At 45.6% G+C, this 25,494-nt stretch overlaps 10 protein-coding genes across 10 annotated transcripts; 7 read left to right on the forward strand and 3 right to left on the reverse strand.

The window, feature by feature from the left end:
* Positions 1 to 228: 228 nt before the first annotated feature.
* Positions 229 to 1,653, reverse strand: GLAREA_02197 (YrdC/RibB; the record flags this gene model as incomplete). Its single annotated transcript, XM_008089413.1, has 1 exon — positions 229 to 1,653. One exon carries the CDS (start codon positions 1,651 to 1,653, stop codon positions 229 to 231), a length of 1,425 nt encoding a protein of 474 aa, XP_008087604.1.
* Positions 1,654 to 2,459: 806 nt separating this feature from the next.
* On the forward strand, positions 2,460 to 3,469 carry GLAREA_02198 (N-terminal nucleophile aminohydrolases (Ntn hydrolases); the record flags this gene model as incomplete). The annotated part of the gene is made up of 3 exons (XM_008089414.1): positions 2,460 to 2,591; positions 2,689 to 2,910; positions 2,972 to 3,469. The coding sequence occupies 3 exons, from the start codon at positions 2,460 to 2,462 to the stop codon at positions 3,467 to 3,469; spliced, it is 852 nt and encodes a 283-aa protein (XP_008087605.1).
* A 609-nt stretch (positions 3,470 to 4,078) lies between these two features.
* On the reverse strand, positions 4,079 to 5,674 carry GLAREA_02199 (uncharacterized protein; the record flags this gene model as incomplete). The annotated part of the gene is made up of 1 exon (XM_008089415.1): positions 4,079 to 5,674. The coding sequence occupies one exon, from the start codon at positions 5,672 to 5,674 to the stop codon at positions 4,079 to 4,081; it is 1,596 nt and encodes a 531-aa protein (XP_008087606.1).
* A 603-nt stretch (positions 5,675 to 6,277) lies between these two features.
* GLAREA_02200 (uncharacterized protein) lies at positions 6,278 to 7,084 on the reverse strand (the record flags this gene model as incomplete). The annotated part of the gene is made up of 2 exons (XM_008089416.1): positions 6,278 to 6,768; positions 6,823 to 7,084. The coding sequence occupies 2 exons, from the start codon at positions 7,082 to 7,084 to the stop codon at positions 6,278 to 6,280; spliced, it is 753 nt and encodes a 250-aa protein (XP_008087607.1).
* Positions 7,085 to 8,079: 995 nt separating this feature from the next.
* Positions 8,080 to 9,450, forward strand: GLAREA_02201 (uncharacterized protein; the record flags this gene model as incomplete). The annotated part of the gene is made up of 1 exon (XM_008089417.1): positions 8,080 to 9,450. The coding sequence occupies one exon, from the start codon at positions 8,080 to 8,082 to the stop codon at positions 9,448 to 9,450; it is 1,371 nt and encodes a 456-aa protein (XP_008087608.1).
* Positions 9,451 to 9,740: 290 nt separating this feature from the next.
* GLAREA_02202 (uncharacterized protein) lies at positions 9,741 to 10,022 on the forward strand (the record flags this gene model as incomplete). The annotated part of the gene is made up of 1 exon (XM_008089418.1): positions 9,741 to 10,022. The coding sequence occupies one exon, from the start codon at positions 9,741 to 9,743 to the stop codon at positions 10,020 to 10,022; it is 282 nt and encodes a 93-aa protein (XP_008087609.1).
* A 579-nt stretch (positions 10,023 to 10,601) lies between these two features.
* On the forward strand, positions 10,602 to 11,537 carry GLAREA_02203 (Protein kinase-like (PK-like); the record flags this gene model as incomplete). Its single annotated transcript, XM_008089419.1, has 2 exons — positions 10,602 to 11,410; positions 11,465 to 11,537. The coding sequence occupies 2 exons, from the start codon at positions 10,602 to 10,604 to the stop codon at positions 11,535 to 11,537; spliced, it is 882 nt and encodes a 293-aa protein (XP_008087610.1).
* A 1,080-nt stretch (positions 11,538 to 12,617) lies between these two features.
* GLAREA_02204 (ATPase of HSP90 chaperone/DNA topoisomerase II/histidine kinase) lies at positions 12,618 to 21,128 on the forward strand (the record flags this gene model as incomplete). The annotated part of the gene is made up of 10 exons (XM_008089420.1): positions 12,618 to 12,632; positions 12,681 to 12,761; positions 12,818 to 13,018; positions 13,069 to 13,496; positions 13,545 to 15,233; positions 15,281 to 16,959; positions 17,007 to 17,166; positions 17,212 to 19,138; positions 19,191 to 20,733; positions 20,827 to 21,128. 10 exons carry the CDS (start codon positions 12,618 to 12,620, stop codon positions 21,126 to 21,128), a joined length of 8,025 nt encoding a protein of 2,674 aa, XP_008087611.1.
* A 783-nt stretch (positions 21,129 to 21,911) lies between these two features.
* On the forward strand, positions 21,912 to 23,792 carry GLAREA_02205 (uncharacterized protein; the record flags this gene model as incomplete). The annotated part of the gene is made up of 1 exon (XM_008089421.1): positions 21,912 to 23,792. One exon carries the CDS (start codon positions 21,912 to 21,914, stop codon positions 23,790 to 23,792), a length of 1,881 nt encoding a protein of 626 aa, XP_008087612.1.
* A 603-nt stretch (positions 23,793 to 24,395) lies between these two features.
* GLAREA_02206 (NAD(P)-binding Rossmann-fold containing protein) lies at positions 24,396 to 25,248 on the forward strand (the record flags this gene model as incomplete). Its single annotated transcript, XM_008089422.1, has 2 exons — positions 24,396 to 24,681; positions 24,737 to 25,248. 2 exons carry the CDS (start codon positions 24,396 to 24,398, stop codon positions 25,246 to 25,248), a joined length of 798 nt encoding a protein of 265 aa, XP_008087613.1.
* Between the last annotated feature and the right edge of the window lie 246 nt (positions 25,249 to 25,494).

The following is a 25,494-nucleotide window of genomic DNA, read 5'->3' on the forward strand; positions in this document are numbered from 1 at the left end:
TACGTGGCTTTTGAGAAAAGGCCCGGAGTTTTGGGGAGTGGTTGCCCAAGAAGAAAGTTAAAAGAGTCATAGAATTGGAGTTCTGGATGGACAAATTCCGAGAAGGTCTCCTGGCATGGGGACTGTGAGTGGAAGGCAACGGGCAAAAATGTGTCACAGAGGAATGAAATAGTACAAAAATACTAGCACGGCGAGACCAAATCAAGTCTATATTCTGTCTATCTAATTTTATGCCTTGATAATTGAAGCTGCCTTGCGAAGTCGATTCATGACCGCTGCTGCGATGTCCCCCTGGTCCTCAATGCCTTCCACATATATGGCGTCTACATTTCTCTTGTCCAGTTCTCTTAGAGCAGAAAAAAGACCATGAGCAATATCTTTGGTGTCGCTTCCGAGAGCAATGGCAATAATTCTGGCAACTAGACCTTTGTGGGAGGTTTCCATTTCATCCGACGTAGACTTGTCAGATAGTTTTTGACCAACCCAAACTTCTCCATACTGCAGCTGGCAGGATGTTCTTTCCAAAGGTTCTTTGAAATCAGACTCGATGACGCGGGTGACATCCTCGTGGGATTCCGCGCCATGTGTCTTGGACTCTTGGTGGTCGAAACCAGCCCAATTCCTCCAGTTTCTAGTACTGACAATGCCGATTTTGGGAATGTCATTCTTTGATCCAGATACCGGGTTCATTGATAATACCGCTTGGCGTATCTCTAGAGGCAGCTCAGTCATGTCGGGGTTTGTTTTCGTAGCTTCGAACAAAGTCACGCTGGCCTTTGGACTGTAGTGTTTGTACTTCATCCCAGGCGCACGCGGCGCACTAGAACCAATTTCGCTCTGATCTTTGTATCCCTTGACAACATTCTCCCAGCCGGGGCACTCACGGATTTTATCGATACTCAAGCCTCCTGGGCGCAATAGAACTGGAGGATCACAAAGCCCATCCACAACGCTACTTTCAACGCCCACGTCACAAGGACCGCCGTCTAAGATGAGCTCAATCTTGCCATCAAGATCATGATGGACGTGTTCGGCAGTCGTAGGTGAAGGTTTGGTCGACGCATTGGCAGATGGCGCTGCTAGAGGAACGCCAGCGAGTTTGATCAGCGACAGAGCAAGAGGTAGTTCTGGCATACGTGCTCCAAACGTAGGCAAACCAGCAGTAACTTCAGGCGCGAGTTTGCTGGGTTGAGGATTTGGAAGCAAAATCGTCAACGGACCTGGCCAGTACTTCTTGATGAGGGGTTTGTAAATATCAGGAATCGGGTCCTCGGTGATTTTTGAGTGTCCATTGTCAGAAGTAGCTGGTTTGAGTAGGCTCCGTAGCATTGTGAGATCGCAAATATGGATAATCAAAGGATTATCTGACGGCCGCCCCTTCGTCTTGTAGATCCCTTTCACGGCGGCGCTTCTGGTCGCATCAGCACCAAGTCCATATACAGTTTCCGTAGGAAATCCAATGGGTATGTCCGTCGTCTTCAGATGTCGCGCTGCGTCTCGAAGAGGCTCAAGGTCGTGAGAGTCTGTAGGAAGCTCCCAATTTTCGAGAGTGCTTTGTTCTTGAAATGCGCCTAGGTTGGACGTAACGACCTGAACGACACGAGTTCGTAGGGGACGCCCCTGGGTCCCGTTCAGAATAGTGTTTTCCATCATGGTGAAAGCATTTGCGAAGCTCTGTAGAAGAGGTTGATGTGGGAGAAAACGCGCCAGCGTGAAGACGGAGACCCTTTACTCCCGTATCCTACGACTCTTACGTTTTTGAGATCCTAGAACACGCTGGAGATAGCTACAGGTCATATTTTGCGTTCTTTAATTCATCAGGCTTTGATGCATTGGCAGTATTGGAGGTGTTTTTCAGGATTGTGTGGAAAATAGTTTGGTGACTCGTAAGTTGAGAAATTTTGGCGAGGCTACAACAACATCCATGCAAGGCTATGGAAAGTCATCAGAACTGAATCTCTGTGTCTCGTCACTTAAACTGCCAACAATAAAAGCAATACCATGACACTCTTAATGAGTAAAAGCCTCAACACACCAAGAAAGTTACCAAGGAAAGTTGGAAAAGAGTTGGGGCTCTGTTATCTCCGAGTTGGCTAGTTTCGAGGTGCTAAATCGTCGCTCGTCGCAGCAAGGTTTCTTTAAGTCGTCGAACTGACGCACAAGTTAGTGGAATATTGTATTAAATAGAAGCAGACAATCGAGATTTATATGAAGATTTTGAAGCTTTAAATAAAAACATAACAGAAATTCATAAGATCGATTTGGCACGTGATGACGCTAAACCCAAACTGGTACCTGCATCAGGTTCACGATTGCTGACGCGAATGCCGCGAAGGTCAAGCTGCCTGGCGAGAGCTCCATCCGACCATCATCAACGTCAACTTTGTATTATTGTACCATCCACGATTCATCCGCAACACTTTCCTTCTTCGTTCATACACTCTTTCGCACATTTCAAGATGGATACACTCGTCGCGCAGTACAGCAGGCCTATGTTTGAGAAGGAGAATAATTATGATGAAGACCAGATGGACCTTTACAACCCAGCACCCAGCATGTCGCTGAAGTTTGCTATGCCTCCGATAGCTCAGGTACGCATTTACTCTTGGTTTTATTACATGATACGGAGCTTCGCAAAGCTTCACTTTCATGTGCGGGATGGTTTGCTAACGTTCTTTCGCTACTTAGCCTTCAGCCTGGCTTCGCGCAGCAACAGACGATCATGCCAACCCAGACTGTCCCATCAAGATTGCCCACGGTACCACAACATTAGCGTTCAGATTTCAAGGGGGCATTATTGTAGCAACCGATTCGAGAGCGACAGCGGGAAATTGGATTGCCAGTCAGACCGTAAAGAAGGTTATTGAAATCAACAGCTGCTTGCTAGGGACAATGGCTGGTGGTGCTGCTGTAAGTTCCAAGCTACTTCAGCTTTCGAAATGCCAAGTGAAGCTACTAACACGAATCTCAGGATTGTCAATACTGGCTAGCATATCTGGGAATGCAATGTCGATTATACGAACTCCGTCACCATCGCCGAATCTCTGTCGCAGCCGCCTCCAAGATCCTCGCAAATCTCGTCTACTCCTACAAAGGCCGAGGACTATCTATGGGAACAATGTGCGCTGGTGTCACCCCATCAGAAGGACCTGCTCTCTACTACATCGACTCTGACGGAACACGTCTTGCGGGGAACATGTTCTGTGTTGGATCTGGTCAGACATTCGCCTACGGAGTACTAGACGCGGAATACTCATACGATCTGAGCGAAGAAGAGGCGCTAGCATTAGGAAGCCGAAGTATCCTGGCCGCAACCCACAGGGACGCATACTCGGGAGGATTCATCAACCTGTACCATGTCAAGGAAGACGGCTGGGTGAAGCACGGATTCAACGACACAAACCCGATATTCTGGAAGACGAAGTTGGAGAAGGGAGAGTTCTCAAATGTCACAAGCGAGATGGTGTAAGATGGGAAATAATGTGAATGCAGCAAGCGGTTGACCTTGGACTTGGGGGGGTTTTCTTTGCAATGTCTCAATAGCAAGCATGGGGTGCGCATGGATCCGGCAATTACCTTTGTGGCCGTGTACATTACTACTTCACTTCAAGAGTGGTATTAAGTATGAAATCTTCTGAATGTTATTCGATGGTATCCTCTCGTGATTTCGTCTTTGCCCTTGGGTTTCGGAGTATTGATTGTTCATAGTTGAGATGATGGTCATTTGGAAGCATGTGCTAATAATCAGCAGGTATTAGACTGTACCCCTAGATGCTATATTCGAACGTAATTACGCTCTTACCCTCTAGACAGCCACAGCTAATAATCACTCACACACAAACAGGAACTCATCCATCAAATATGTCATTCTTATTCTAGACCTAGCTAATCAACCTGTCTTGTACATTATAGCAAAATCTTGTAAGCAATCGTCTTCTCCCTATCACTTCAGTCTCTCTCGACGCTACTTGAATTCCTCTCTGTATATAACACAATTGACATCGTATGCTGTAAGCTGAGATGAGCGATAGAAGGTTGCTCGGCATGACATGAGAAATCGGTTTGCTGGCCTACTCATCTAAAGAGCATGGAAATGCGATGCCTCGCTCTGACGCGGATCTTCCTCAAATCGAACTGTCTTCTTTGGGTCCAATGATTGACTCTTGGTCGCTTGTCGAGTGGATTTGCTAGTAGAGACAGCGGACTTTGAATTAGTGGTGGCGTTTGCAGCGTTTGCAGCGTTGAAGTGGGCTTGTATGTCTTGAGGACGCATTAGGATACTTTCTACTTCACCATTGTCAGAACCTGCGGTAGAGTCGTCGTCTCGGAGTGCAGTCGTGGAGTGTGTCAAGTGTAGATATGGTGTTGGAACGAGAATTTTAACGCCCGGCGAGACCTCGTATGGACGCGACTCCAGATAGTTCATGAACTCAGGGCCGTTGGAGGATGCAGATTGACTGGGGTTTGCCTCTTGGTTCGGGTTCTCGCGCTTGGGGGACTTACTCGCGCTCTCGTCTCTTCCATCTCCATCATTAGTTGGGTTCTCTGAGGGCGCTGGCATGTTGGAAAGCCTACTCATACCAGTCTCAGCCGGCATAACGACGTTATCTTGACCGAATGGACCAAAATACGTGCGGTACAAATGCTGCTGCTGGTTGAAATAATTTCGATAGAGGTTGAGGGTCTGCGTCATGCGGTCTTCGACTTCCAATTGTTTTGCCTGGCAGGTTTTCTCCAACTTCGTCATTTCCGCCTTCAGCTTCTCCTCATACTCCTCAATCATTAGCCTCTTCTGACGTTCGTTGTTGGAATGCTCCTGTGCATGCTCACGTTGCGTTCGGTGTGCAATCCCAGTGAGGCGCTCGATCTCATTCTCAAACCATATCACACGATTGTTTGCATCAGAGAGCTCTCGTGCATTTTGATCGAGTTGGTCGTCATACTTGTCCAGCTTCTCAAACACTTCACAGATGAAGCCGTCCTTGTCATTCACAGATTTTTGCAGGAGCTCACTTTCTTGCATCATTTCGTCTAACTTCTGTTGTAGCTGTCGCTCGGCGATGTCTTTCGAGGCTTCGAGCTCGTTCTCATGGTTTTGAATTGCCTTCTTGACAACGTCGAGTTCGGATTGCAGATCGGGGTGCGACGTGATCAACAGATCGATACTGCGAATGGCGAATGACTTGTCTAGCGCAATGGGATTTGGCAATGGTTCCATCTCAAATGCTGCTCCGTTAGTAGCTTCGATCAGTGTGCTATCGTTCGACCGTCGTTCTTCGCCGCCTGCCTGGTGAGGGTGCGCTGGAGGAGTTGGGAAGTCAGATATTGAAACCCTTTCTGGATCTTGAGAACCTCTGCCTGTTGATGGAGTAGTGATTAGGTTACCATTGGTTTCGCGACGACGCAAGGCATCGCCCATAAGGTTGAAGGCGGTACTTGCAGGAAGAGATTGACGATTCTGGCTTTCGCCGGCAGCTGTTCGCTTTCGTCCAAGGTTGGATCGTATCCTTCTGCTTCTGCCTCCTTCGCTGTTGCGGCCATCTGTGACTGATTTCGTGCGGTTGATCACTCTTTGTAGTCGATCATCTATCTGTGCGAGTATGGATGATTCGCTTCTCCTTGACGTGACGATCGATGCATCGACATGCTTCTGGGTCATGACCATGAAAGACATTGTGTGGGTGATGCAGAAATCGGACCATGCAAGGTGACCAGATCTCGAATGTACTCGGAATGGAGGCTAGATCGAAGCCATGAAAAGATGTCTGTGAGAGTAGAAGGGTGAGGTCTTGCGAACGGTTGTCAGCTGATCGCGCCTTCCTCGAAGCGATAGAGACGTTGACCACAAGCGCTATTATTCTTTCAATTAGGCATTATTTCGTTCATGCCTTAGCGGTGAGATGGCTTAGTGCCACCATTCGTATTCTTACATTGATGTAAAACAAGTCCACAATAGCAAGATGACCGTCTCTATTGAGTTGAAATTGGTTCTTCTTGTTCCATGGAGTCTCGCCGCGATACAAATACTGGCGCTATGAAATATGCAAAACCAGTCGCAATTTGACTGTAATGCCCCAGCGGTAAAGATACTCTTTCAAAGATAGTCAGACTAGGAACCATTCGCGCACTAAAACTGACGCTCCCACTAAATTCGTGTCGAGAAGAATTAGCTGACTAGATAACAAGAGGAAGCCTTTCAAACATTTTCAGCAGATCTACTACACCCCTTGACAAAATGTACGACTTGACATCTTACTGCCTGTAGATCCTCAAACTCCTAAGCATACCATGCCGTCTCTTCCCTATCCTGAATCCCGCAACACATTGCGAGAAAAGGTTGCGAATGGTCCCAAATCACCATAAACCCCGGCGATCCCTCGCCTTTGTATAAATCCCATATATTGTATGCGTCTGCTACGGATATCCTCTCAACATATAGCGAAATAAGTGCTTGTAACCTCTTCCGCGTCTGCGATTGTCCATGTTTATGGATCGCCAGAAAGGAATCTGGATCCGCGTCCGGATGAGGATGTGGTGGAATCGCTTCTTCTTTCCCGATACTTTGTTGTAGGTTGCACATTTCCCATAGTACATACACCTCCCTTAGATCGAGGGCTATGAGGTTAGTGTACCAGGAGTCGAGGGGTAGGTTGAGGAAGGACCAGAGAGTGTAGTAGGATTTTATAAAGCGAAATCTCTCGTTCATTGTCAGCGTTGGAGGGTGGGTACTGGATGGACCGTAACAGTAGTTGAGAATAGACTTATCCGCTTGGTTTGAATTAGCAATTTCCTACGGGCTTAGGGACGGGCGGTATAACCTACATGTTACGCGAGATACGATTTGTCGCTCGAATACTAAAATCGCGTTTTCCACGACAGAATAATGTCTTACTATTTGACGTATATCTTCGACAGACTTGGTGTCTGTTTCATTTGTGCCAGATTGTGCCAGGAAGAATTGATATGCTTGTCGTCCGGCCCAGACGTCGTTGAACCTCACCGTCTCAAAAATGGAATTTGCGTTGTTCATCCATATGTTCCTATTTCTGTGACATGTTGATGCTAAATAAAAGACTTCAAACATTGATGGAAGGGAGCATAATATATGTTTAATGAGCTCATTCGGTAATTTCAAAATAGAGTCATTCATGATCGTCGATTTTCAATTCTCAATATGATCCGGTCTTCAGAACAAGTATATGGTATGATTTTTTAGAAGGCTCTGCGATAGGAACCCAATGAAATTTCAATAGATATCTAAAAGACGTAAGTCATGGAATTCAACTGCCATCGATCCACTCGCGTGACCGAATGTTGTCAAATGGTACTTGCCTATGTAAAGCAGAGATTATATACCCATCGCCGGCGGATCTTGTAGCCACGAACTTGACTTAAGCAATCTCTTGTACTTGGCCAAGTTAAGACTGCATTGCAGTAGTAATTTCTGATTTCCGTAGAGTTGTGTCTTTGAGTGAGGTTGCGAACGGAAGTGGGGCAACCGAAATCAATCCGTTAGCGTCATGTGATCCAAACTGTCGCGTCTTTGTTTTGGTCGCAAATCCTCTCTCTGCGCTTGTATTGGACCTTCGATGCGTCGTGTGATACAGATCTTCCAAAGCTTCTGCTTGTATTCGGAAAAGTATCCTCAGCGCTTCCAGGTTGGTTCCAACTTTTTGAAACTGACATATTCCCGCAAATAGGACGTTGACAAAAGTAACTCGACAAGCCAGATGGAGTAATTTCGACAAAATTACAACATGGCATTCACAGCTAGGTTGGTAGTGATGTACAGGAATGTCTTTTATTTTCTTTATGCATTGTTATCACTTTCTTTGTTTGCTTTTCTGGGCTTTGTCCGCTACTCTCTTTTCCTGTTCCGACATCCATTGTTTAGTATCCTTCGTAATGATTTGAACCCTTTTCATTTACCGATAGCTAAATCAACGTATTCTCCTTACTTTATCTCATATTTATACGGCGGCGTTATAATGAGCAGCTGATTTTGCTTTTATCTCCTTTTACCAATTCCCATACTCGCGTTTCTTCACTTGACTACACAGTCTGAAGCTATAAATCGCTATGTATCATTTTTTAACAAGCTTGTTCGCAACTCTAGCTCTGCAGAGTTTGAGAGAAGTCGATCCATTCCCTCGGGCAATTAAAACCCTCATCAAAATCTTCATCAAATACAGGCCGTCAAAACTCGTTGGCTCAAGGCGCGTCGAGCCCGCTTCCACTGCTTTTACTGCTCTCGCTCTCGGTGCCGGCACAACAAGCTATCAGTTTCATAGCTTTGATGGATACGAATCGGACACGGAAATGCAGAAATACCCCAGTATTGGAGCAGTCCTTGGAAGCATGAGGCCCAGGGGTTTATTTACTGCGGTTGTTCTTGAAAATGCACTGACATCGTGTGTAGGTATGCCGAGCGGCAAGACAACCCCACATCAGTTCATAGCCTCACATGTCAAGGACCACGAAAACTGCATTGTTACCAATGGTGGCTTTTTCGTTACCGGATGCGATGAGATTCTCCGCCCTGACTATGATGGCTTGGTGGTGGATTCTTCTGAAATCATGTTTCACTCGGTTGGGTCAACATCTGTCTCCAAAAATTCCGTTCCTGTACCAGGAGTATACAAGGATCTCTACTCCAGGCTGGAAGGCGATGACGGTAGTTTCCTGACAAGCGGCCCTGATCTAAGGATACCATTAGATGACAGCAGTCCTGACTACAAGAGAGCAAACCAAAAGTCCAACCGCTTGCATTATTTCTCACCAACCTGCGACGGAGGAGGTGTTGGCGTTCGAAGCGTCGTCTGGGACGAACAAGTCAAATACGACCAACGAATCCACGATCTCATGAACGGACCCGTGAATGTAGGACTTCAAATCGACATCGAAGCCGCTGACCGACTCGGAAGACAGCCTTTCACAACCAAAAAGGTCACTTGGTGCGAGGGAGCTGCAGGTCCAATGACCTGTGGTAACACCCATCTGGTTGGAAAGAGAACTCAATTGCAGGCTATCAAGCCGGTCCGTGTCGCAACCGATGGGACAAACGAATATATCAGAAGCGTCTTCGCCCACGTTCCTGGCGGCATTGCCACTGCTAACCAACCAAACGAAAGATTGGTCTTAGTAACAATCGGCGATGGCACAAGGGTCGTTTGCTCTTACACGTCAAGCAGAGACGACGGGCTTAGGATGAACGAGATAAGGGACGTTATCGATACGTTCCTGTGTAACTTTCTATGTTTAGGTATCGCTGACGTTGAACAGGCTCTAAACTTGGACGGCGGCGGCAGTGTCTTTGTCGGCTGGGTCAAGAACGGTAAGCTCAAGGTTCTCGCTTCAGGCGGGCTTGATAGGCAAGTTCCTGGTGCCAAAGATGCTACCGGAATGTGGTTTCGAGATGTGACTACTATGGTCAAACATGTTATATGTTGAGAATGTTCGAATTTAGCTGTAAATATTAAATAAACAGAAACAAATATTTAAAGACGTATTGTGTAGTGAAACTTTTTATACGTAATTGTCTAGCTACGAAAAGTCAAAGCCCCGCGTATTAGCGTAGATGTATGAAATATAAGTCTAACTTATGATCTTCCACACACGCTAGACGGCAGACGCTTGAGCGTTTTGAGGGTGGCACGGTGTCAATGGAGGCTCTACAGCTCATTTGTACTCCTACATTTCTCTTCCTTCATTCTCGCTCTGGGGAACTACAATAACCCAACATGGTAGAAGGAGAGTTCTGCTCAACTGGTCGAGATTCCACCGCCACTGGACAATGCAATGTAACCTCATACGACGCCCGAGTCATCAACTCTTCGCGTTGCGGGGAATCGTCAGCATCGACAGCAGATGTTTACTCCTCAGGTGGTGGTGGGATGACAATGAGTTCAGCTTCAAGCTCTCAAGTTGGCCAACCAGAGCCTTACTTTTACGTCAGCGAGGGGACATATTATCATTACAACAATGGAGATACGACTAGGTCAGAAGTTTGGCCAAAAGTGTGAGTGGGTCTGGAGCAAAGATGGATGGTCGGCTGCTGAGAGAACAAAATTCTGGAGGAAATATGATGGAATGAATACCTTCTACTTCTAAAAGCGACGAGTCATCGACAGTGTTTTCTCTCGTATTTCTACAAGAGTCGATTGATACAGCTATGTTTCTCATTGAACTCTTAACTGCGTGGGAAGTGTGTGAAAAATTGGCGAGAATATTCAGATATGCTTTTTCTTTCCTTTTAGCCAACAAATTAACGAATCTTGAACTCTAGCATCTCTGTGAACTAGTGCCGAAAGACCAACGAGCTGAATATTTCTTCAACGGTACGAAGGAAATAATCTCAAAATACATCTGGACATTTGTTTACTAGCATGCAGGACTGCGCACGTGTGCTTCTGGATCACATTCATTCTTTGAAACTCTTTGCAAACAATTGAAAGTTCGTTTTGTTGGATGATGCTATCTGGGACTACACCGCTCTTTCGGCTCGCTAAAGCTGAGCGGTCTCATAATCCATAAAAGGCAGCGGTGCCCACGCCGCCATAGGCCACAGATGCTACAAATTCGTGTATTTTCGTCAGTCCTAGATGGCTGCTCAAGAACTCGACCACGAGATTGCGACCGAGAATGAGATAGTTGCTTTCTGTACGGATGCAGGGAATGCGCTGATTGGCGGAATTTCCCATGGCAATCAAGTCGTCAAAATATCGTCCAAAGCCGTTGTTAAATTTGGCATAGGTGTTAAACAAAAGGAGGGTAGAAATCAAACCCGAGCCTACGAATTAATTGACCAAAATATCGTTTGCGTTCCCGTAGTCTACCGCTGTTTCATGAGAGGATATGTTGGGTACATAGTCATGGAATATATGAATGGAAGACCACTTGAAAAACTCGAAGAGTCTTCTTTGATCCAGAGAATCAAGGATATCATGGCTTATCTTGCGACAATACGTGGCTCCTCACCTGAAGTCTTCTTCGAAAAATCATACAGTCCCGTGCCTGGACCACTTTGTGGAGGGGCACCCGCTGGTCTTCTATGGGACGAGAGCGAGGAAACCATCTTCCATACCATTGAAGCTTTGGAAAGGTGGTTCAATAGGAGATTGAGAAAAGAGGACACCAAGGTCAGATTTTCTGATTATGAATTAGTACTGTGCCATCTTGATATTGCACCTCGAAACTTCATATTGCTTGATGATGGATCTATATCTCTTCTTGACTGGCAATCAGCTGGATTTTATCCACGAATTTTCGAAGTATGCGTGTTTCATCTGGCTTTCGGAGGCGAACATTCTTTTGCTGAGGATGTGGTGAAGCCGGCGGATTGGAATGATGAGGAGCAAGCTGTCATCGCTTCGATGGGTAAAGCATGGGGAAATACCATCAGGAACCACTTGTAAATGTAGAAATATTTCGTTCCCTAAAACTTTCGTACTGATTCGTTCCATAGCAAGTCTCTGTTCTCTTTAGACCAGGACCAACAGAGTATGAGCGAGACGAATTTTCTTCTGCCTAGTGATTAACATAACTTTGTACCCAGTAATGAGAAACTGGAAGTTTCGAATCTGAGAGGTGTTCATTTGAAGTTGCGGAGCATAAAGTGGTTGTGTAACAGTATGCTTTTTTGTATTTCATTCAATCTCATCCTTGACAGGAATGGTAGTATCATAATTTTCTCGAAAATTCTAAAGGGATCAAAGAATATTTGGCCACCATAAGTCCATGAAAAGTTGTCTTAATAGGAGAATGTATCACGTGCTGGTTCAAGCGAGATGGCTTGGAATGGCAGGGAAAAATGTAATCCCGCCTCCGAGATGAAGAGCAACGACATCTCATGAATGTTCCCAAGAATGGTATTATAATCACACCTATCAATCAGACAACGTTCAGACATAATCCAACGTCAGGCTTTTCTTCTCAATGATGAGTCCGACCATTCCGGCGACCGGCGTCAAATTCCGTCCGTCATTCGCCAAAAGCAATATGCATTCGGTGAACAAACACAGCTTAGCGGCTGGCTGCAGCGCGTATGCAAGAAAGCCTCGATAAAGTCAAGCATATATTCAGCCAAAGAGAGAACCAATGGCTCCTCAAACAAGAGCCTTGTCTAGACGGGAGCGGCTTCCATTACATTGGTTCACTTAGGTTTGCTCAGCCCCAGCGACTGTTGGTTCGGCCTGTGCAACGCGGCCGTCGACTGACTTATACATTGATATGCCGGCTAGCTTTTCATTAAGGCACAAAACTTCTCTTCATTTCTGAGTTACATATATCTGCGTGATTAACATACGTCTACAGTGTCTTGTCACTACTATTGCAGCTCTTATTGCCATCTAAGCGAGACCTCAACTAGATCAATGAACTACTGTTTATCACCAAGGGTTCACGACGACCTCACCTTTCCAATTTCTAACTTTGGCGCTATTCCTTAAACCAGCCGAAAGAAATTTTCCTTGTGCTTTCTTTCCGGGAAGTCTCTTTCGTGGTTTCCTTACCAATATCAAGATCGACAATTTATCAAGATCGACATCTACAACTTCCCCAAACAATTTACGCCCAGCCAACTGCCCTGTTGCGTGCAACACTACAACAAACTCGCCATCATGGCTCCAAAGCCTGTAGCCTCAAACGCATAGGTGCAGCGTCTTACTACCACGTTGAAACAGTTATGCCTGGACTACCCCGCTGGATTTGGAGTGCTCCGAGAGCTTTTGCAGAACGCTGATGATGCCGGGGCAAGAGAAGTGGTATGCCGAATTGTCTCTGAATATATGTGATTCATAGATTTTAACTGACTGTACAGCGATTCCATCTCGATGACCGATCATACACTACTACTGGTCTCATGCATGAAGCGCTGGCCCAATATCAGGGACCGGCACTCTTAGCCTACAACAGTGGTATATTTCAAGATGACGACTTCAAGAGTCTTTCAAGTCTAGGCGATTCTTTGAAATTTCTTGACGGTTCTAAAACTGGCAAGTTCGGTCGTGGCTTCAACACGGTATGTGAGAACATCCTATTTTAGGTGTCCAAGGTCGACTGACGTTGCAGGTTTACAATTGGACGGACTCACCTTCAATTGTGTCTCGGGACCAGTTCAGTATTCTAGATCCACATATGGAATGGTCGAGAGACCTGGGTGAGCATGCGGGCGGACCTCGATACAATTTTGTGGCAGATTGTGAAGACACGGAAATGCAAAATCATATGTCTGTCTTCAAGCCAATTATCACCAACCCCTGCGAAAGGTTTGATGGCACGGTAATTCGCATCCCCCTACGTACCGAAGAACAGAGCCGCAGAAGTGAAATCTCTGGCAAACACCCCACTGTACTCGAGGTACAGGAAGTCCTACAGAATTTTGCTTCCGAATTTGGCAAGGGAGGCTTGCTGTACTTGAAAAACGTCGAATCCATCACGATCAGCAGCTCCAGTATCTACACCAAAATGACAGTACTTGATATTGAAAACGCGCGGTCGTAAGTCTTTTTTCGGCATTGATTTTCACCTTTGTCTAACGTTTTCAGGCACAAACGTAAGGTACTCGACGGCATCAATTCGGCACTGGAAAACTCGCATTCATCATTCCACCATTCTTTTAAGCTTGGCTTACAGCTACAGACTGATGGGCTTACAACCGAAACTGCATTTTTTGTTCACCATAGCCTTCCAGGTGATCTGATGTCAGATGAAATGAGACGATGGGCTGAACAAGAGAAACAATTTCCCTGGGTTGCGGTTGCTGCACAGATTTATCCTCGCGATAACGAGCCTATCGGCTCACTATCCACCGTTGTGCCTCTTCCGATCCAACCGGGGCAACCTGTTCACATACACGGAGCCTTTCACTTGTCGCCAGACCGGCAACGACTCACATGCTCAGATCGCGAAGGCTTGAAGTCAAAAGATGATGCCACCAAATGGAACGACTGGCTCTTTCACAGTTGCATTCCGTCAGCATGGGTGCAGCTTAGTGATTTTATGGCGCAACACGAAGAAGTCTCCCAAGTCTTTCAGTGGTGGCCACAAGAATCGCTGGTTCCTTATGATTATTTCAATGGCGTCCTCGATGACTTTCTTCGCATTATCAATGAGAAAGCCTTGCCCATTTGGCCTACCGAAGCAGGCTACATGACGGCTACCCAAAGCTTTTTAAGCACGGCCCCTGTGGCTCCGTTACTGAGAGCTGCGCTAGGTCAAGCCAAAGTGCCAGTAGTTTATTCACTATCTAGGTTGTTATCACGCACCAAGCAATACTTCGTCGGTCGCTATCTCAGTGCAGAAAGCTTGTCTCTATTCTTCAAGCAAAATCCTATGGCTGTGGCCAAGCTGGATAGTAATGCAAAAGTCAAAATCCTCGAATATTTATTGCAAGAAGAGACGCATCTGGAGAAATTCTATTTCTTGAACCTATTTCCCTTCAAAAGTGGTGAATTCGGACCATTGGAGCTGGAAAGGACTTTCATTGATCGAGATGAAGCTGAAGCCAAGCTGTTCTGCCATCAGACCGATTCTGTCATCGATCTTGGTCAACTTCCCAAGCGGACCGTGAAACTTCTCCGAGACCAGTGCGGCACTATGCAACTAAGACCATACATCAGTTATCGCCCCTTCGAATACCTGAGCGTCTATTCCCTACAATTCGTATTCGCTGGACTGCCTACTGAACAGGATATGGTCATGCTAAATGAGGAAGCTTCAACCTTCGTCCACCACGCCTGGGCTTGGATTATGAATCATGGTGTAGAATTTGTTCAAGTCGCGTCAGAACTATGGTTGATCCCTCTCACTAATGGGCAATACCGAAAAGTGGTGCCTCGAAGTTCAGCACATAGGGCATTCAACGCTGACTCTAGCGTCACTGGAAAGTTCATGAAAGATTTCCATGACAAGGAGTCGAGTGTGAACCCTCTGATAGACTCTCGAATGCTCGGATCTGTCACTGAAGCTCTGCCAACTCTCATGCAAGCATCTTTCAACAATCCTTCCCTACGGATCGCGGATGCTGGAAACATCATTGTCTTCGTAGAATGGCTGAAGGACAACACCATTAGAGTCTCTAAAGCTCCACCTGCAATTAGGGAACGCATCCTAGAGATAATCGCAAGCAGTTTAAGGCTGAGTGTGAGCAATGTTGATCGACAACTTATCAACGGGTCTATCAAATATTTGACTGTATTCCGGAAAGTATTTTGGTCAAAGAAGGGCAAAAAGTGGTGAGTGCTACAATCTATTTGATGTGCTTGTTATTAACACTAAACAGGACGCTTGATATGGAATGGACAAATCTTGACGCAGTCACAACCTCGATCGGACTCTCCGAGGAGAAAGTCTGTCCCATTCCAGAGGTCACGGATGTACAATTCATACATGTGCCTCCTTTTGGCAATCTATCTCGAGTCAACCGTACGCTTAGTCTTCTGGGGTGTCTGAATCGACGCGAAGTCGTGGAGAAATTCGTGATACCAAACTGGAATACTCCGCAAACTCAAGACATGCCGGAGTCTTGCAAATTACAACTAGTCAAATTAATCTTCTCCCAATTTTCTTGCCTATCAACTCCGGTCCAATCAAAACTCCGGTCGCTCGCCATCGTTCCAGCACAAAGTGCTACGGGATCGAGTATATCGAAACTTTCTCTTGCAACAGACCTCATAGACCCATCCGCTTCAGACCTACTAGGAATGTTCTTTGATGACGAACAAGTTCGACCAGATCAAAAGTTCTTTGCACAGTATACTACTGTTATACGAGGTATTGGCCTAAAACGTGTCCTTGATTACGAAATGTTTCTTGCTCGAGTTCAGAAGTTCGCTTCATGCAATCAACCCATTTCGGAAATTAACAAGCGCGTTTGCCGGTTGCTAGGTTCTTATGGTCCGTCACCGACGGCATCCCGCATATCTCAAGCAGTAAACATCAAGACTCTGGAATGGATTCCTGTACAGAGTTTACAGGCTAAGGAGTTAGTCTTATGCGCCCCTAGCAAATGCCGTGGTGGTGATGACCGCCCACTTGTGGACTCTCAAATGCCGATATTTGAGGGACATGTCGGGAACGAGTGGATGACCGAGCTTGGTTGGCGCGAAACAATTTCGCAAGATGTTCTACTTGGTCAACTCCGTCATGGCATTGAAAACAAAAACAGAACGATTGTTGATGCGGTCTTGACATATATTTATGGGCTTGGCAACTTTGAGCTTTGGCAGACCGAGATCAATGATCTACCGTTTGTTTTTACAGGCAACTCTCATCTAATAACTCCATCAAAGGCCTTCGCCCCGTCGAGGACTCGCGCTGCCAATTGTGATGGTCTGTATCCCTATGCAGCAAACGTGGACAAGAAATTCTGGGAGGACCACAAACCGTTGTTACAACATTTTGGTGTTCGCGAAGGCCCGCTTGCTGAGAGTTTGGTCACAATCAGCACTCAGCTCGCAACTAAAGATGTCTTAGACGACGAAGAGGTGTGCGTGGCGGTTAAACTGGCAAAGTTGGCAAGTTGGGTTCCTAGATCGGACTTGACTGGCTTTAGGATTGTTAGCGATACCAAAAAGATGATACCTGTAGAGGATATTAGTTATCCCAATTCAGGCACTAGACGCTTTGTTTCAGATAAGCCTCTTACTCACCCCGACATCCCTCAATCTATTTCTGAGAAGCTTAAGATCGCCAAGCTTACCGATCGTATACGAGACGAAGAGCTAGAAATATCCGACGAGTATGAACAGCAGGAAGACATGACGACGTCTATCGTAAGAACTTTAGAGAGTTATGTCATCGGAAGTACCTTTAACGAGTACTTGGCCAATGCAGATGACACCACCACCGCAACCGTGATTAATTGGTTACTGGATACGCGGACGCACCCACAAGAGGGTTTGTACCACGATGATTTGAAGGCAGCCCAAGGGCCCGCTTTGCTTGTTCATAACGATGATGGTAAGTTTCATTCTAACTAAATGAGACGCAAACTAATTCCAGAGCAGTTTTCAGCGAGCAAGACTTCAAAGGATTCCAGAATGTGGGCTCTGGAAGTAAGACAGAAAATGTAGAAGTGATCGGACAATTTGGCCGAGGTTCTCAGACAATGTATCACTGGACTGATACCCCGATTATCCTCAGCGGGGAATACCTTGTGATCCTTGAGTAAGTCTATGCTTCTGTTTAGATATTAAGTTCTAACTATTTCAGTGCACAACGACGCGTCCTAGGCTTGGGAGATCATGGCAATCCAAAATCTGGTATTAAAGTCAAAATCAAGTTGCTTAGGGAAAGACACCCAAACCAACTGATTGCTTTCGAGGCACTTTGGGGTTATAGTTTGGATCTTGATGAATACCCAGGAACGATATTCAGATTTCCGTTGCGCCCATCTGGAGTCGAGTCAAAATTCAGGTTGAAAAACCCAGACCTCAGTTTATTAGGAGTGAAAACTCTCTTGGAATCTTATTTTGAAGTCGCGAAGGTGTCGCTTTTGTTCGTTCGAAAGATTAAGTACATTGATTTCACTATACACGGAAACGAGAAATGTGAATGGTCGGTAACCAGAAAGGACTCAGTCACTTTGGCCAACTCGTGGTCACAGAATGTCGAAATTTCACATGAGCAATCATGTGGAGCAGAGGGCCGTCAATCTGGCAAAGATACGTATAAAGTGGCCATCGAAGACATCGAGGCCGAAACCAAGGATTTGCCTTATACTTCGACACGGGTCATGAAACGAGTTGAATGTGGCTTTGCAGCGAAGATTTGCGCCACGATCAATGGAAAAATCATCGAGGCCAAAGCTGACCGACCCCATGTATTCAAAACACTACCTCTGACAATCCGGTCCGACTTCAATGTTGCTGTACATGCGACATTTGATATTTCGGGAGATAGGCGCACCTTTGTGGTGAGCGACCCAATGAATGACACGGATGGCTCTGCTTGGAACCGATATCTGCTCAGCGAAAAGTTACCAGAGATATTGTTACAGTTTCTCAGCGTGCTTGCCGACGAGATTGGACAAAAGGTGTTCGACTTTTGGCCACAGAGGGAAGTGCCTACTAGTAGCCACCTCTCCCTTCTGAGCCTCGGATTTTGGGAAAAGTTGACGGGTTGTAATTTATCCCTCTTTCCATCCGCCCAACCTTCTTTGAAACCTTCGAAACGACAAAAGTTGAAGATATATACCATTGATACGGCTGTATTTGATGATTTGACAGAAAAAGTGTCAGAAGCTTTGGCTCCTCTGCTTCTTACTTTACAAGTCAAACTCGTAAGACGTTTGCCGGAGTACGTGTCAAAGCAATTAAGGAAGATTGACGGAGCTCAATTCGTCGATGGTTCTTTCATACGTCGACTGTCTAAGACTACAGAGTTTCGAACCGCCCTGGAAGGTATGCTCAGTTACAACCCATCGGTTCTAGATGCTGTACTCAGAATTGCCCTACCAAAAGACGAAGATCAGCAGCTTGAGTTAGATGGATGCCATATTATTCCCCTATTAGATGGAACTCTTGGCACATTGAGAGTCGGAGACCAGATTTCGGAGGCAAAGGACTACTTTTTAGCACCAGCCAAGACTCAAAAGCTTTTCAAGTTCGCGTCTAGCCTTATGGTATCGGAGTCGTATGACAAAGCTTTCCGTTATGTTCTGAAAGCACGAACTTCTAATCTCAAGGCCCTCGAGCTCTGCTATGTGGATGAATTAATGGAGTTGAGGCCTGAGCCAAAAGCTGTGAGCAAGCAGGAAGATAATTGGCTCCGAGACTTTTGGAAGTTCTGGGACTCAAACCTCGATACATCGGAGGATGTTGAGCTCGATCACTTTGGTAACGTGCTGAAATCTAGGACCGGAGACGTTGAAAGCTATCGTCGTCTCTCCGAGATGGACACTTTGCCTGCGATCATTGAGCCAACTGAAGAAGAACACCTAGCGCTTATTCGCAAGATTCCGGGTCTAGTCTGTTTTGACAGAACTATTATGCCGAAGTCGCTAAAAGACAGCAGTTCATTGCACGAGTCTAAGGACTCAATATCACGACTTTTTAAAGCGTTTCACGAGCTGGCTACTTCGTCAAGCCTATCCGTTGGCGACTTTCTTCAACCAAACCTCTTAGAATCCGACTTCGAGGTAGACTTCTTCTCCACCTTTCTCATACATTTTCCAAACTAACGCACATTAGGTCTTACGAGATTTGATTGAACGTTTTTGTAAGATGAACAAATCTACCACTTCGACTAGTACAGTTTCAGATCCAATTCTTCAAGATCTAAGAACAATTCCTCTTTGGAAAAGCGCAGATCCAAACGTAAACAGTCTCTTAAGCTCAGTGACTGCGAAGATTGCTGAGCAAAAGGAATTTCTTGTGTCCTGGATCAAAAACGGCGAGAAATTTGTATCACATGACGAGGCGACCACATGGAATGACTGTATGGAGTTCCTGAAAGTTAAGAGAATTACTACAGCTCAACTGATCGACGATTACATCTTCCCTCTTCCGTCTGCCATATCGAAAGCAGATCTGCGTACCTACGGAGCTTTAATCTCGGCGCTCGCAGATTTCATTAACACAGTTCATAGTGGGTCTAACGTAGACTCTGCGATTCGGAATAACAATCTCGCGGTGGATGGAAATTTGGATATCACCCACGTTAGCAACCTATTCGAAGCTGAAGATGAAGTTTTCCGGGCTGCATTTAGGACCGAGGAGCCAACAAAACTTCTCCATGAAACTGTTCGCAAACATACTTTCTTCTGGCGACGAGCTGGTATTCGACATCGAGTCTCGGGTCGTTTTGCTGCGAATGATTATCTTGAGTGCTTGAATTCGATCGCCCGTCGACTCTCAGGACCTTGGGACTCGCATCTCGAGAACGACGCCGATGTCGTATTACGCCCCCTATGCAATCCTTCATCAAGTACGGATGGTTTCGATCTACAAGCTTGGTCTCGTCTGACGCAGAAAAAAGTGTTCATTTCAGATACACGATTTGGATCCGAGCCAGAATTCAGACGGTTGCACATGAGGACAATTGCATCAAGTCAGCCGGTATTGTGCCTCTCCGAAGTCGTATCTCACTATCACCATGCTGCGGTGTGTTGGAGTCAAACACCCTTCCCCATTAACACTCCATCAAAGGAAGTTTTTCACCGAGTCAAGTATGCAGGAAAGCCTCCAGTGGAGATGGTGTGGAGACATTTGGAATATTTACATTCTATCTGTTCGTCACTCGACATGACTTCTGCTCGAGATTTCTTCAAAGATCTCCAGGCAACATACATCTTCCTCCAGAACCACCAAGACACGGCAAAGACAACTTTTAATTCTCATCTTCACGGCTTGCCTCTTTTCCTGAACACTAATTCCTTGAACGGTCAGGGTATTACTCCTTTTGAAATCCAGTCTTCCTGGATTGATATAGATCATTTGGTTCTCGCTAGCTCCGTAGATGCAGGTCGCCTTCAAGCTGTCCGACCAGGATTGAGACAGTACGAGAACCTACTCAAGAAACTAGGATGTAGAGCTATTAATTATCCCATCGGAATCCAAATTAGTCCACCGCAGCCAGGATTACTCAATGGTCACACAGGAATGAAAGGATTCCAGGAAATGAGAAAGAAGCAACAGGGCTGCGACGTCACGTTCCGCACAGAGGGTCGTGAAATCAAAGCACATCGCGCAGTGTTAGCTAATATCTCCGAAAAATGGCGCCAACAATTCTTCGGTGGGTTCCCTGTCGAGTCTGTTTTTGAATTCGATCCGGCCAGCCAGGAAGACTTTCTCACTTTCAACGCGCTGTCCATTCTGATCAAGTAAGCCTACCAGGAACTCATCGACGAGGAGGAATTGCAGATTCTTGAGGAAGGGGATGAAGTGGACAACTACCAAAAGCTCCTCAGCCTACTGGAAATCCACAAAGCCGCGAACTATCAAATCATTATGCCGTTGGCAGAGTATATTGAGTATATGATCTTGCTGGCCATAAAGATCGTCATCAACATTGATAATGTGGATACAATCCGGGAAAAGGCTGGTTTGGCACAGGCGGAGAAAGTTGAGCAGTTCTGCGTCTCATTCTATGAGGCTAATAAGGACACTTTGAGATTCAAGGGGGAATAAGGTTAAGATCTTTTGTTGGAGTAATGGAATAGAAGATTCGTAACTAGCGAGTTTCTATGGCGTTTTGAGTTTCTTGTTGCTTCTGAGCTGTAGTTAGTGGTTCGGCGACGAGGCACCCATAAAAGTACAATAAATATGAGAAAATGTGTCCCAACAATTCTTTTCTAACAGACTTACTCAGCCTTTCCAATAGAAATAATTTCTAGTGATCAATGAACTAAAGTGTATATTGCTAACGTGATCGTTATTGTGTCAAAATTGTGTCGAAGAAGGTATCCGGGCAGACTAGTACTACTACTGGTGAAGTGGAATTTTCTTACATTTCAGATTTGTTTTAATTATCTTTACAGTATCATATTAAGATCAATTTAAACAAGATCCGCTTTCGTCTATCGTTCTTCCCATTTAGGAACATTATCCGTCGATGAGTACAAGCGTATCACGTGACGGCTACTTTCCGTTGGCAAGTTAACAAACGACACATCTCCCTCAAACCCAAACAACATTTTACGCGTCACAGTGATCAGCAACCGACTCCTTTTGGAAGCCTCTCAGTCCAACATCTAATGAGATCGCGGGATGAATGAGTTGCAAGGTTTCCAGCACAAATTTAAAGCAAACCCAAACAAGCCGCATCTTTCAAAAGTTACCAAGCGGCCCCGCCTTGTTTGTAATCCATGTCAACTTTCCAAACTTCGGTGCGACCGGAAGCAACCGTGTTCAAGCTGTTGTAAGAGGGACGAAGGCGCTCTCTGCAGCTATGAAAAGAAGATAGTCTCCTCGATGAGTACAGCCAGAAACAATGCGGCTGAAGACAGATTGTTGCATTTGGAGTCTTTGGTCCAGCAATTGATAGGGGGCCAGGGGACTGAGAAGTCAACAGAAGCTTCCGTGCATTCTACTAAAGCAAGTTCAAAGCAATTAAATGTAACGGCAAACAACGACTCCCCAACTACGACGTATTTTGGGTCCACCCATTGGTCAGCTATATTGCAGGACATTCATGCGCTAAAGGTTGCAGCTGGAACAGCAGTTCTCGATGCGAGCGAAGAGAGCCCGCCGCTCACAGAAGTGGTGGGTCACCAAAACAGCGATGTAATATTTGGATCATCTGGAAATTACTCTCTGCAGCAGATAATCTCCCAGTACCTTCCCGAGAAAATTGAAGTCGATCGCTTTCTTGCAGCATACTTCTCAGCGAAGACATATATTGCACCTTTCATTCACACCTATCATTTCCAACGTCAATATCGGAAGTTCTGGCAGGATGTCAACAAGGTCAATCCTCTTTGGCTTTCCATGCTATTTTCTGTATGTTACTTTTCGTCTCGGTTTGTAGCTTTGCCCGATTCAGTACGGAATCCATCTACAAACACAATCAGAGACTACCATAGCTTTCATACTGCAGCAGGAAAATGTCTGGTACTTGGTCAATACCACCGGCCACAAAAGTTTACGCTTGAGGCACTGCTTATGTATGCTCAATGCAGGAACTTACAAAGCCTTGATCCTTCTCGAGAAGTTGGTGCGATACTAGCAGTTGCTGTCCGTTTGGGATACGAAATGGGCTATCACCGGGATCCAGACTACATTGGAAAGTTCACTGTGTTTGATGCTGAGATGCGTCGGAGATCTTGGGCGGTCTGTAAGCAGATGGATTTGATGATTTCATTCATGCTCGGTATGCCTAGCAACATCCGCTTTGAAGCTTGCGATGCCAAATCGCCGCAAAATCTTATGGACTCCGATTTCGACGAAAGTTCCGTAACGTTGCCTCCGTCTAGAACAGAAATTGAAGGAACAAAGTTATTATGGTTTGCGGTCAAAGAAAGGCTGGTTGTCGGCTTCTATAATGTCTACTGCGATGCGCTTTCATTTAAGGAGAAGTCCGAAAGCGAAATTCTGCAGCTCGACAACGAGGTCCGAGGAATGCAAAAGACTATTCCCAAAATTCTTCGAGCCCGTCCATTAGCGGAATCACTAGCAGATGACTCATTTCTCATCATGTCACGGATCTATTTAGATTTCATATACCTTAAGAGTTTATGTATCCTCCATCGCAAATATATGAAAAAAGGAAATGCTTTCAGTACCGAAGTGTGTATTGATGCGGGGTCGAAAGTTGTTGATCAGTTCCTCGATATGAACAAGGAAATCTCGCCAGGTGGACAACTCTACGACGTGCGCTGGATGCTCAATAATTTTACGATGAATGATTTTTTGTTAGGTGTCATGGTTCTGTGTCTGGCAGTACACACCAAACTGAAATCTGGTAGTCAGATTACGACCATACCTGTTTTGATCGATAGCAAGCTACTCGACTTATTAAAGCAGTCGCATGCTGTCTGTCTGGAGAAGTCTAGTGTCAGCAAAGATGCTCAGAGCGTTGCCGGGGCTATCAAACTCACTTTGGCTGCGGCTAAATTGTCGAAGTCACATCATGAAAACAACACAGCTCCGGCTTCTCAAAGTCAAGTCGCCCATGCGGACGAAGTATCATTTGTTGACGAGGAAGCCATCGATTGGTTTTCACTTGAATTACCCGCCTGGACTGGATATAATTATAATCCTGGTGATGAGACAGCCTTCGATTTGATGGACACTTTATTAGATTTCTCAACCGTTGGTGTTGCAAATAATGAATGGTCTGAATTCGGTGCCTAATTATTCGTCCAATCTTGCAGGGAGCGAAAGTTTGGAGATGAACACTCGAGTTGTAGCACAACAAGGTTTCTAATTCGATCCCAGTTTACTTATCCAAGCTCTTAAGCAAAGTATCGCTGAGCATTTATTGTAGACTGCGTAAACTTGTCTTATCGATGTTAAACTCCTGCATCCAACGTACTTTGCTCAATTTTGGGCAAACTCGAGACTTGCAAGAAAACTGGTCTCAACATAGATTTCCGACTAGCCCAATATTTAATTCTGAGACTAAATGTAGTCAGAGGCTTGACGGCAAACTCTTTGCAGGTAAAAGGTCGGGATCGGTCGCAACTCCGGCCAAAAAGCGCCCAACCAAATCGAGAATCCGGGTCGGCCGCGACAATTACCGCTTTAGGTAATTTTCCTCTCCTTAAGTCCAACATCCGCCAACAACCATAGATCAGATGCTTTTCAGGTTTACAAATCAGCTTTCATCTCTTACTCAATCGAGTCCAAAGCTGTGTATAAAGTAAACCAAATTCCCTCTTCTTTACTTACATTCATCAACCCCAAGTGTACCGAACAAAATCATCACTAGAACCTCACTCGAACACTTCATTACATATGGATTCCAACCAGATTGTTTTCATTACCGGGGCCAATACTGGTCTTGGATTTGAAATTGTTAAATCTTTGCTTCAATCCGACGTTGCTTATACAATACTTTTGGGTGGTCGCAGCATCGAAAAAGCCAACACAGCAGCAAAGGATGCGCAAGCACAATACCCTGAAAGTTCCAGTACGATCGAAACTATTCAGATAGATATCGAAGACGATGATTCAATTAATCAAGCATTCGTTAAGATAATTGATGGATACAAACGACTTGACGTTTTGATCAATAACGCTGGTAAGCACTTTTCCACTTTGTCGAGAATGTTCTATGATAACTGATATCATGATAGGAGCTCTATTTGACCTTCGAGCGGACACCGACGGTCTCTCGATGCGCGAGTTGTGGAACAAAACTTGGAATCTCAATGTAACCGGAACTCATATTGTAACCCACACACTCATGCCACTCCTGCTGGCCTCCAAGAACCCACGTCTCTTATTCATCACATCAGGTACTTCAACCCTCACCGAGACTGCAACATCACCTCTTCCCATCGACAAGTCTCCACCCGCCGGCTGGCCCAAGTCTCTTGGTATGCCCGCGTACCGTGCCAGTAAATGCGGTATGAACATGTTGATGCGACAGTGGTTTCGTGTCTTGAAGGAGGATGGTGTGAAAGTTTGGTGTGTTTCTCCTGGACATTTGGCCACGGGTTTGGGAGGATTGGGGAAGGAGATGAATGCCAAGTTTGGGGCTAAAGATCCGGCGCTAGGTGGACAGATTATAAGGGAGGTGGTGGAGGGGAAGGAGGACGAGAATGTCGGGAAGGTTGTCAGACGGGGTGGACCTCAGCCTTGGTAGAAGGCGAGTCCAAATAACTGCCTCGTTGTTGCAGCTATTTCAGGCATAATATTTGCCATGGCAAGCAACGGGGGTATTAATTTAGCATTGAAAGGTCTTTTGCTAGCCACTCGTAAGTATATTCCAATATTCTTCTGTGAGTTTAGATATCTGCTCCTGAGTTCTACTCTGATGGTTTGTGTCTCATTGTAACATAAGTTCCCTTCGCCCCGGATCGAAACCACACTATGCTTTCTCTGTTTGTCT

Source organism: Glarea lozoyensis (genome assembly GCF_000409485.1).
Source record: "Glarea lozoyensis ATCC 20868 chromosome Unknown GLAREA7, whole genome shotgun sequence".
NCBI classification, from domain to species: Eukaryota; Fungi; Ascomycota; class Leotiomycetes; order Helotiales; family Helotiaceae; genus Glarea; species Glarea lozoyensis.